We start from the raw sequence: 12682 nt of genomic DNA, 5'->3' as shown, positions 1-12682 counted from the left end.
AATCTTCCCTCGTAGTACACTTTTCATTGAATAGTGAGTGATTATCGGTGTAATGACGGCGATTATAGTTAATATAAAGAAGCACAATAATATAATAACAAAATATCGAACTTCTGCACGTATTATGACTTAAAATACCATAAAAACCATAGATTATTCATCAACAGTTAGCCTAAAAGACATATTAATACATCAATGTAATATACAATCCACAATTTACTCAGCAACTCAATTGTTGCTGTAATGTACGAAATTATATTTAGCAATTTGCTAGAGTTTAGTAGGAATTTATAATAGAAATAGATCGATGGCAATCCTCTCACCGATCTTGATCAACTAGTTCGTTCTTCTTATTCATGGTTCTTTGTAAGAGATATTGGCTTCTGTAAGAACGTAATTTTGACACAATGGTTAGCATAAAGATAGTTTATCCTGATTGATGATATACAATTATTAATCATCATATTGCTATTACATTTTAAACTCATTTAAGCTTCAATGATGGCGATGAAACATGCAACATTTGAATTAATACTGTTACGTTATAAAATATATTATTTCCTGTAGACGACTCTTAGTACAAGATATCATGGACAATTCTGTGATACAGCATTATATGTAAAACGCATACAAAGTAGTTTGTACATACTCTAATCCTTAACCTAACCTTCCACGACACAGGTATAACATGTGATATTGTATTATGGAATTTGCCTATGATACTGGACACATGTGCACTTAAAATCGGGTAGCTTCATGTCATCACGAGTATCTGCGTCTCGTTCGGACAGCAGGTTTATTTAATACCAAGATGTACCGTCTTTGATGGGCCTACCCTTTTAGGCTAATTGCCTAAGCTTGGTTCGCTTCAAAATTAACCAATCACAAGCAACAGTTCGGGTGATCTACTGCGTCGCGATTGGTTAAAATTACTTGACGTGCGCTTGCGCCTACCACTCATAACGTTGAACGCTGCTGTTGAAAATTCCACGTGATCCGAATACTGCATAACATTTTTGTTTTTATTTCTTAGCAATTAGCGGCGATATCGCGTTCCATAATGAATGAAATTCATGATTTTCAAACATGATTGCTGTTCGTTTCTCTATAGGCCTACAACGTATGATTTAAAGCATTAAATGTTGTATTATATTTAAGAATCGCAAAGCCTAAATATATTTCAGTCATTATCGTATTTTAATTAGTATTTAATTATTTTTATATGATGAACTCTGTTTGTGTTTGTGTAATACTGTTTTTATGATAATAAATTAAGACCCAATTGTCGTTTTACTGTTTTACCATCGGCTAATTCTGTCCATGACGCACCTTGCCATTGTTATATTTTTATATGACATATTTTGTATATATCATTAGGTTTAAGTATTGTTTTATTGTAATAATAGTTATAGATCAATATACAGTAAATAAAGAGTCTATATGATAGTATAATTGTGTTTTCTAATTCTTATCTTAAAGACGTAGTATTGTCCAACTGAAAAAATAATTTGTATTTTTTTTTTTAATATGCCCTTTTAATGTCACATAATAGTGATTCACTTTGAACAAAAATTGAATTAAAAAAATTATTGACCTGAAAAAAACTGTAATTTAAAGCAACAAAATAGTCAAATATGCTGCCAGCCAATGGGTTCTTGGTTGAATTTGACCATTTATTTTGTCATTTTATATGAGAATTGATTGATTGAATTAAATGTTGTACCCCTGGTGAAATGGTTATGATGATCAAAAATTAACAAAAAGTTATCCTTAAGGAAAGAAGGCGTATTAAAGTTATAGCGAATTTTGTGAACATAATTTAATCTTAAAAACTTATTTCTGAGGCTGACATTAAGAAACCCAAGAACGGAAAGCTCTTTGGCACCTATGTGAGACCTCGGACCAACATTTAAAATGATACGTGCCATCTTGTTTTTTCCGGTTTTTTGTACAGAATGGATTAACATTATTAAAACTATAAAATAACCTGATCTGATTTAATTAATCTTCATCTTTCATGGTGTGTTTGGGGACAATACATATTTTAATATCTTACATTTACCAACAAATAAAAAAGGTCGTCACACCTGTTTCTAATTTGAATTGGTAATAATATGTTTAAATACAATTCTGACATTGCTGTTAACACGTATGCACTGCAATTTAGTGAAATATATTGTTTCAATTGTATTAAACATCTAGCATAGTTCTATGTATGTTATTCTGACCACAAGAAATATTAAGACGTTAATTATACAATAGTTGGCAGCTCCAGTAACTCAAAGATGATTGAAAGCTGGCATACCGATGGTATGCCTAGGCCTACGTTGTTTGGAATACAATGAAAGACAACTATACTGGAATATTGCGAACACGTCGCGTTTGTGAAGCACAGTGACTATTTCAACTACAAGCTGTATGTATATATTTAACAACTGTAACATAATGTGAGCTCTTATTTATACCGAAGAATTTAGAAAACTCACTGAATAGTTAATCGTTCATAACGAAGCATAATGTATTAGGAATTGATCTTCTAGGCCCAAACCAGTTTACTGATGTTTACACTACGATAAAAGGTTTACTATCCAACCTACATCCTGAATGGTGGTATTAATTTTATACATAGTTGATTGCTTTTAAAAATATAAATGATATTACTTTTTAATAAACTCGAGTTGCGGCATTCTATTATCGAAATTGGAAGAAAACGTTGACAACAGCAACGTAACCATTAACGGAAAAGTAATTGATAAAATGGTTTTATTATGATGATTCTTTAGTGCTGTATCTTTACATACAATATTCTCCAGTGTTGTAGGCAAATTCCGTAACACAGCAATACACGTGTTTCACATCTGATTGTCTGTATCATCATAATAATAAGGTAATTATTTTATTCGTTACTGTACGTTACAGTATTGTCATATAACGCATACAAAACAAAAACAAAGAACAAAAACAAAATATAGAGCATTGTCACTAAAAACATTGTCATAATTTGATTTGGTAATGTAGCTCCGAAATGAACCTTTTCGCGTAGGAATATCTAGCCTTACCATGACCATTGTATCAGGATGGTGACAATTTCTCAAAGCATTATATATCAGATGAAAAAAGGAAAAGCATAAATGCAATTGTTATTAATTTGTTATTTGGCGTAGCACAACAGTGAGTGACACATCCCAAAGAGAGACTGTACCTGAAACATTAGGTTTAGTATAAGAAATCAACAGTTTTCTTGAATACCTATTAACCACCTGTAGTGAAAGCAGCACTAATTAAACTTTTGAGTTGCGGTTAATTCGTTGTATCCGCGAAAAGACTCCAAACACATAACATAATGAGTCTGTATTAAAATATTTATAAAAGAAAAGTAATCGATAATTAACCGATAATTATTTTATTTATTTATTTAACAACATATTTATACAGGATTATACACAATCAAGTAGAAATATATTTGTTTTGGATTGTGGTCCTTACTTAACCAATAATTAACCGTTAAAGTTACTGTGAAAACGGGTTAACCGATATCACTCGAGAAAAATTAACCGATAATAACCGATATTCAAATCAGATAATTTAAATTAACAGATAAATGAGATGTTTAACCTTTGACCTGAAGGACAAATGGTTGCGCCATGAGGATAAAAAATAGCGCATGGTGGCGTTACGATGATTGATTCAGCGCATCGTGATTGGTTAAATTACGTGCGGTGCGCGATACATCATTTCGTTGCGTCCAAAGTGGAGACAACTAATCATGGTTACTAGCTATGCGTCATAAACGACAGTGCGTAAATTATTTTAATTAATTGAAAATCATTTTTTGCGGATTAACGCTACCTCAAAATGGTCTTTAACAAAAATCGTGAGATACAGATTATGAAAAATCTATTTTTATCTCGCTGTTACAAAAAAAAACCAAATTAAAACACTGGTCAAGAATAATTTAAGTGAACATATGACATAATATTATCAAAGTCATCTATTATATTCTATAAACAGGCGTATTTACACGACTAAAATTTCAGATCTTAAAAAAATTATTCATATATAAATTATTATGATCATAACTAGCAATAAACTAGCTTTTAATAATGCGATGCCATTACGGCATTATGTGGGCATGTACGATATTTAAAATAAAATACATGCTTATAAAAGTACAATGCAAACATGTATTCGCTCGTAAATAATTTGTCTAAAGCCCTGTCTACACTATCAAACTTTATGTGACAAAAATTGTGATGTGCTCATATAGGGACATGGCATCATATCGCTACCATATTTTTTTGACAAACTAGTTAAAGGTGTAGACATTACACTTTACTATTTAATTTTAAGTCCCTTAGGAATAAAATGCATTATTATTTAACTATTTCTTTTTACATACCTAGTTTAAACTTGAACTGTAAATTTCGATTTTTGAAACACTGTACACTATTAAAATATATTATTAAACATTAGAAATAAGAACAAGCCAGGTGCAATGAGAAGTAAACATTTAAAAGGAGTTACAAATAAAGTTAAAATTAATAAAAAAAGAAGTTGTTACACCGTACGTACCCTGTTGTAAAAAATAAATCCATTAAATAACTTTTGCAGAATAAACAACATTAAAACCATAATTGTTTAAAAAAAAGTATAAAAAAACATATTTAAAAACTGTTACTGTATATACATTCATTTACAAAAACATATTTTATAGCAATTAAATATTAATGAGTACTGTTATATCTTATTTGTATTCTGTGTATTTCTTGTTGGAGCCATAGACTTTCTCCACTGGATATTTTAATTTATTTAGGTCAATTTTCTCCAATGCTGCTTTCGGTAAATCTATGTGACATTTCTCAGCCAATCGTACTAAATATATAAGAACGTCGCTTAACTCCTGACCTAAATGTTTTTTATCTTTCTCCGACCATCCTGAAAGAGAAGTTTAAAATATAAATAAATATCACCCTGTCAAGAGAGGGCAGTGTAAATGTTTGAGAATCAAGAGTCTAAAGCTCTGTCCCCACTATCAAACTAAAAAATGATGTGTGATGTGCCTGTACTTTATGTCATGACATAGTACACAGCCATCCTGGAATGTTTCCGCAAATACACATATTATTACAACACGATTGTAAAGATGGTATTATTATAAAGAGTTAATTAAACTTTCTCCCTTTCTTAAATGTATTCATGCAATATTGTTTAAATCTTACCAGGTAATCCTTCTTTAACTTCTCCTTTCCATTGACTGAAAAAAAAAATATAATAATATAATAAAATACTTATCTAAAGTGATTTGCTTACAACACTATAGTAATAGTAGATACTGTAAATAAGAATGAATACCCAATTTAAACACTCACAATATTTCTGAAACTTCTCCCACTTCACCAACCTAAACAAAATTAAAATAGTGAAAAATTTAAATATATATATAATATATTTATACACTCACATCCACATACAGAAATTTAGCACTGTGACTACACAGTTTGTATCCATTTATTTTTAATATGGCGCACTGTATTTTTTATGCCAGCCTTGGTGATAATGTCAGAATAAATAACATTTTGTCTATAGCGCTTGTTCTCAATTGTCGTATTCGATTGGGAACTTTCGTTGTCAACGTAAAGATTCGTTGAGTACTTTTTGTATTTGAATTGTAAATTTGTGCTCAACAGAAAGTCATTCGTTAAGAACAATCTCAACGCTCAAAATACTCCGTTAAAGAAGTACTCAACAGAAAAACTACTCAATGGTCCACTCAAATACGACAAATCAGATGGATAGTAGTGGCCCTTTCAAACATACCATTGCTAGTAGAAGATTTCTCGGTTGATGGAACTGGTCCCAGTTTCTTTCTTTTGCAAATGTATTCTGAAGGTGACGGCTGAGGATTTGAAAAAAAAAATAATGGTTGTTTCAACTTGGTAAAGCACTGTATAAATATTTTTTTTACATGAGCTTATACTTAGTAATTCAGAATAGTAATGTGCATTCTTTGCTGAATAATAAAACAATTTTACATTTAATTTTGTTAATAATATAATAATATAATTGTTTTAATTGTTATTTTGATGTATGACTAGTAGGCCTATATGCCTACTTTGTAACATTTTTGTCATTTAGGTATAAAATAATCTAAAAATAATTTTGCTCCCAGTCATGGTGCTAGGTATAGGCCTAGCCTATTTTGGAAATCGTCGCCCGGTCTACACGGGTCAGTATGCCTGAACTTTTCACTTACATGTCGTCCAAGGTTGTACGTTTACTAAATTGAAAATCGTCATTATCTTGATGAATATTAGCTTCATTTTGATTCTTTTCCAAAACTGTTGATTCTGTACATTCAGTACTATTAGTTGCCATCATTTTGATTGGAAGATATACACAAAAATACTATAATTAATGAATTTAAAATGTTACAAACAAAACCTAACACTCGCTCAGTTCCTAAAAATGGTTAAAGACCAAATTTCGCGCGAGTTGTAAAAATGCAAGCGGAAGGCCAGGAACAAAGGTCGCAGTCTAGTTCAGAGTTTATGGAGGAGAAAAACTACAGAGGGCAGCAACATCTTATTCAAAATGGCGATGAAACGTCTTTGTACTGACATTTCCAAATTAGGTTTGTTTAATGATTTTATTTCTTTTATTATTATTTTATATGCAGTATTATACAAAAGATATGTTCATTGACTTGACAGAGCTAGCAGTAAAGTAGAATAATCACACTACTATTGCTAGGCCTAAAACGTAGCCCATCTTCTTGCTAGCTAGGCTAGTAGGCCTACTAGGCTAGCTAGCGGCCTAGCCTAGCTAGGCCTACTTGAGTACTATCTACTCTATAGAAGGCCTAGCCTACCTAGGCTAGTAGGCTATTTAGGCTAGGCCTAGTAGGCCTAGGCTAAAGTTAGGCTAGGTAGGCCTAGCCTAGGCACAGTTAGGCCACTAGGCTAGCCTCTATCAGGCCCTAAAGGCTATACTAGCCTACTACTACAAAAGCTAGGCCTCTAGTAGGCCTAACTCTATTATAGCCTACTACTACTAGCTACTTTCCGTGTCACGTGTAGGCCTAGATAGCTAAACTAGTAGTAGTAGTGGGCCTAGCCTACTGTACTCCAGAGTCTCTGGCCTACGAGGAAGCAGGCACGCTGTCAGACTAGCCTATCTATAGGGCTATGCTAGTTAAACAATTTGTTTTTATATGGTCCTCTTATTCTTCACAGTACACACATTCATCAGATGTTTGGATTTCCTATCCCATTCATTATGAAAATAATTTTAAAAAGACCACATAAAATAAAATTTACTACACAACACAACAACATAATATTCCCTCTGTTCTGAAGATAGTTTTAATCCAACCAACACAGTACCCTATGATGAAACGTTGCAGTTGCCTTATAATGCATTGCAACAATGGGTATGCACAATACGGTAATACTAATAAGTAATAGGTTATTTTATGCAGTTGCAAAATTGATTGAAATAAACTTACTTGGCCATTTATTATTTCTACAGGAAGACAGCAAGTCTTCTGGACAGCATCTCGAGCTCTGAGTGTCACAGTACCTAGACATTGTTACAGTAAGATTTTTACTTTTCAATATTATTGGATCTTTCTCATAAATAAAACCCACAACAAATACGTTAATCAAAGAGTTTTTTATACTATAAGTTATTCTGCATTGAAACGATTGTAATTTCTTTTGGTCTGTGAATCACAGATGCAATAAAGAATAGTCCAAGACTAGATTAATTATTCACTTATTACGCTTTTTTGTACATGTTTGTTTGCAGAATATGTAAATGCTGTGGAACCAAGTCAAGATATAAGAGCAGTCACAGATCGTGCAGCACGCACATTGTTTATTGGTGAAATTTTTAGGGGTATGTTCCCAAAACTATCAGACAAAAGGGGGGGTGGGGAAACAAAGCAAATAATCTCCATGAAATAAGAAGTGTATTTTTTAATTACCAGAATCCTGAATAGTGTTGAATAAATGATACAGGCAGACAATTTATACATATACAGGTATCAATTAAATTTTGATAAAAATGAAAAATATTTTTATTTTTAACAGGACTCGCAATGACACTTAGCTACCTGTTCAGGGAACCTGCCACAATTAATTACCCATTTGAGAAGGGGCCTTTAAGCCCACGATTCCGAGGTGAACATGCCCTCAGGAGGTATCCATCAGGGGAGGAGAGATGCATTGCATGCAAGTTGTGTGAAGCCATTTGCCCTGCTCAGGTTGGTCAAGGATTTGTTTTACAGTATTCTGGTATACATGTTTATTGTGGATACAGTATGACTACAATATTAAAAAAGTTATTATTAGTGAAATATGTATGAAAATAGACAAATTGCAACCATGTATTGACATAATTCTTAATATTCCAAGAGCATTATATTTTTATATATGGGTCATAAGTATAATGGAAATGGAATTTATTTTAAACTTTAAAAAAAAATTTACTGTAACAACTTAGATGATGTGAGTATATACATACATTTGTGTTCATTTAAAAACAAAACAATTCAAACCAAATTCAAATTGACAACACTACAGTGCAAAATTTTTTTCTAAAGGCCATTACGATTGAAGCTGAAGAGAGAGCAGATGGTAGTAGAAGAACCACTCGATATGATATTGACATGACAAAGTGTATCTACTGTGGCTTTTGCCAAGAAGCCTGTCCCGTTGATGCTATCGTTGAGGTAAAAAGCTTGCTGACATGTTTTTCTTTGATTTTATTTCATAATAATCACTACAGACACAGTATAGCTATCTAGGTACCATGAAAATATTTTTTTTTAATCATCGCCCTCTATGTTTTGATATAATTATTTTGTACAAATGATAAGGTCCTCTATGGGTTGGCTAAGTCCCCCGATTTTGTTGTTTACTGATAGGCTCTATTACATTTTTCATGTATCATTTAAATATAAAATAAAATATTAAATAAATATAAAATATTAATTATAATAAATAATTATAAAGCTCTGTCTACACTATCAAAGTTTGTGACAAAAAAATGTAATGTGCCCATTATATAGACATGATGATGTCATATCACTACCATATTTGGGCATATCACTACCATATTTTGGCATATCACTACCATATTTGGGCATATCACTACCATATTTGGGCACATCACAAACTAGTTTGATAGTGTAGATGGAGTTTAATTGCGATTTTTGTAACATTTAAAAACTCTTTTTTTTTAGGGTCCTAATTTTGAATTTTCAACTGAAACACATGAGGAGTTGTTGTACAATAAGGAAAAACTACTAAATAATGGTGATAAATGGGAAGCAGAAATAGCAGCAAATATTCAGGCAGATCATCTTTATAGATAATTATTAATAATAATTGATAATAATGCTAATCTGTATATAAAATAAAACAATGTTGCAGTGAATCCGATTATAGAACTCTTATTAGCGATGTTGGCTGGATTTTGACAAAATTCTTTATTTTTAGAATTATGTTTTAAACCTATTTTGAAATAAAACAAATTCATAAATTCCTTTTCAAATTTACTTTAAAGGATAACAATTGAAATGGAAAAATAAATTGATGTTTTGGTGCTATATTTCTCATATTCCGACAAATTGTATGCCATAAAATTAACAAATTTGTGAAAAATTACAGCCATAATTTCTTTAACCTTCTACACGAAACGTGCATCTCATAACTGCTTTACGATCTTAAGCTCTGTCTACACTATCAAATTAGTTTGACAAAAAAAGTGTGATATGCCCAAGTATGGTAGTGATATGCTCAAATATGGTAACATCACATAAAGTTTGATCGTGTAGGCAGAGTTTAGATTATTGGTTGTTTTAAATAACAATTTCTCAGATGCTAAGAAAGTTTTGACATACTGTAATGTATTTAACATTGTTGTATAGTACAGTGTTCTACAGTGGAAATTACTGCAGTAATTACATTTATTTACTGCAATAATAATAGTTTGTTTCAATGCAGTTTATTATGTACCACTACAATAAACTGTAAACGATTACCAGAAACAAGTTATTGAATAAACATGTTAAAGAAGTAGACCTAACCAAAATGTAGTTGCTGCAGTAACTGCAGTAAACTATTGTTGACACGATCCCCTAATCTATCAACACCAACCAATCAAAAATAGGAATACCATTTTGTGAATTTAATGCAACATTTACAAAACGTTTGAAATAAAGATTGTTAAATTCAGTTTTTCCTTCAGTGCATTTAATTTTTATTATAGTTCAAAACCATACAATATACACATTCGTACAAAAGTGACCATATTTTCTCCAAACAGATTCTTGAATGGAATAGCATTACAGGGATGTCACCAGCTTTTTGGAGTGCCGGTCGAAACATAAAGAATTATGAAAATAAATAACAACAAATTGCGTCAGGTCTAGGCCTAACCTTGTACCACCGGGGAGTCGCCGTTATTATTCGCGAAAACAAAAAAACGCTTACGAAATGAATAGCAATAGATCGCGTCAGGCTTAGGCCTAGGCCTAGCCTTGTAGACACTACGACCACTAGGCCTAGCCAAGGCTTAGATAGATGCCCCAAAATCTGAATTCCACAAAAACAGGCGCTTCCTTATTTAGGCCTAATCCCTAATCAAATACTGTAGATAAATTATTAGCCTAGACCTTAGTTGCTCGATATAATGTTCGTGTTCTTTTGCGCGAGAGTTTTTTAGAACTGAAGTTCAGCAACCTGAAGTTATCCCAGGGACGTGTAATTATTGTACCATGCTCGGCGATCATAACCGAACGAACTTGCCCGGTCTCACTGAACCATGCGCATGTTTTTTTATTTTTTTTAATAGTTCGTAGAGTACAAAAATGTAAAACTAGTAACATAATATAATTAAAGCAGGGTGACAAAACATTCAGCAATTAAAAATGATTTTGTTTAGGTCTATGTATGTAGTTGTACATTTTTAATTACTGCGTACTTGTTTGTATTTTTAATCTGTGCAAAATAAAACGCTTGAATGGTCGCTATGTGAACTTTAAACTTGTACACTGTGCTGTGTAGCACGTTGTTCGCCATGACTCACAAGCTGTAACAATGAATACCAGGGCAGAGTAGGCCTGGTATTGTGTTACAAATAAATTAACGTACGTAACCACGGAAACATTTGCTGTTCTGTAGTCTTTTGTCTTATCTATATGAGGCTAGCTTGTCTGTTATTAACGATGTGCTAGGTAAAATGTTTTAGTACGAATTTTAGTTAGGCCAGGCCTAATATAAATATCGTAAAATGATTAATAAATAAATAGTGGTGGTCGGCAGCCTGTAAATCCTGGTCGGAAATGTTGAGTGCTGGTCGGGGCCGACCAGCGTGGTGACATCCCTGGCATTAGGTTTGTTTTTTTTTTCGCACACCACAATATTTCACAGAATAAGAGAAAGCTTAAATACAAAGTTATATATTTAAAAATACAGTAGTATTGGCAAAATATAACATAAGTTCGATCGTGGCTACAAAATTAAAAATGTTAAAGTGAAAACCAAAGGGGAAAAACATTATTAGACAAAAGCTAAATAAAGTAGAACAACTTTTCAAAAGCATTTCAACAATCATGAAAAAAAAATTATAAATAAATTATTTTCGACCATTATTAATAATTTATTTTTTCAACTGAATACCAACTACCGTAAATCTATTGTTACATTGTAATTATTATTCTTTGACTGTTTTTTAGGGTGGGTTACTATTAGAGTAGTGAGTTACGGTAACTAATCTTAAATTAGGCACCTGAAAATAGTAACCCTACCCCAAACTTTTCCGGTCAGCAACTCATAGCAAAATGATAAAGCAGTACGAATAAACAAATTTGGTTGAACTCTAACTTTATTTTTATAAACTCAAAAACACTCAATCCTCCCCCACTCCCGAGATTAACATGCATTATCTATTTTCAAAATACAGCTGCATCATAAGTTTCTGTTACTAATAGTAACCCCCATGGGGGACTATTAGAGTAGTGGGTTAATATTATAGATTGACGTATAAGGTAGATTACTATTAGAAGATTTACGGTAGTTCATATCAGTATCAATGATAAAGAAAATATCTAACTATTACCATTTTTACTATTTAAATGTCATTCTTTTTATTATTATTTTGTTGGATATTATATATATTATAATATCATTTCTAAAATCGATAAACATACAACATATTTTTTATATTCGTACGATCATTATTTCCAATTTATTATTTAAAAAGCAAAATCAATAGTTTTAACAGGGTTATGTTGAATAGCTGAAATGTATTGAAACGGTTTGCTAACGACGCAAACCTTAAACGATTCATAACTTCACATTCGCACGGGATAAGATTAACAATTGTCTAAAATCGATAACATTTTTTTCAACTTTAAACAACAAAAAAGACATATTCAAAAATACATTTAAATATTTGAATGAGTTTGAATAAAATAAAAATAAAATGTCAGAGTGAAATTTAGGTTATTTGTATAAAATTGATATTTTAGCAGTTTTTTAAATTTGTTTTTTTGTTTTGTGTTTATATTTTACATGTGTACTTCTCGAAAAAAAAATGGACATTATAAAAGCTATAACTACAAGTTTTTTTGGCTCATACCGTTCATTTATTTTTTAAATAAAGCAGTTTCTGCACA

General features: G+C 31.6%; 2 protein-coding genes across 2 annotated transcripts; one reads left to right on the top strand and one right to left on the bottom strand.

The window, feature by feature from the left end:
- Positions 1–3952: 3952 nt before the first annotated feature.
- Positions 3953–6468, bottom strand: LOC140043479 (dCTP pyrophosphatase 1-like). Its single transcript, XM_072087995.1, has 5 exons — positions 6254–6468; positions 5818–5896; positions 5370–5401; positions 5220–5254; positions 3953–4935 (listed from the first exon to the last, which is right to left on the bottom strand). The coding sequence occupies exons 1-5, from the start codon at positions 6376–6378 to the stop codon at positions 4745–4747; spliced, it is 462 nt and encodes a 153-aa protein (XP_071944096.1). The 5' UTR covers positions 6379–6468; the 3' UTR covers positions 3953–4744.
- Positions 6469–6579: 111 nt separating this feature from the next.
- On the top strand, positions 6580–10238 carry LOC140043478 (NADH-ubiquinone oxidoreductase subunit 8-like). Its single transcript, XM_072087993.1, has 6 exons — positions 6580–6631; positions 7528–7593; positions 7807–7896; positions 8091–8263; positions 8603–8731; positions 9245–10238. Exons 1-6 carry the CDS (start codon positions 6592–6594, stop codon positions 9374–9376), a joined length of 630 nt encoding a protein of 209 aa, XP_071944094.1. The 5' UTR covers positions 6580–6591; the 3' UTR covers positions 9377–10238.
- The last annotated feature ends 2444 nt before the right edge of the window (positions 10239–12682 follow it).

This window comes from Antedon mediterranea, chromosome 3, assembly GCF_964355755.1.
Source record: "Antedon mediterranea chromosome 3, ecAntMedi1.1, whole genome shotgun sequence".
Classification (NCBI taxonomy): Eukaryota; Metazoa; Echinodermata; class Crinoidea; order Comatulida; family Antedonidae; genus Antedon; species Antedon mediterranea.
This window is presented reverse-complemented; position numbering and strand designations above follow the sequence as displayed.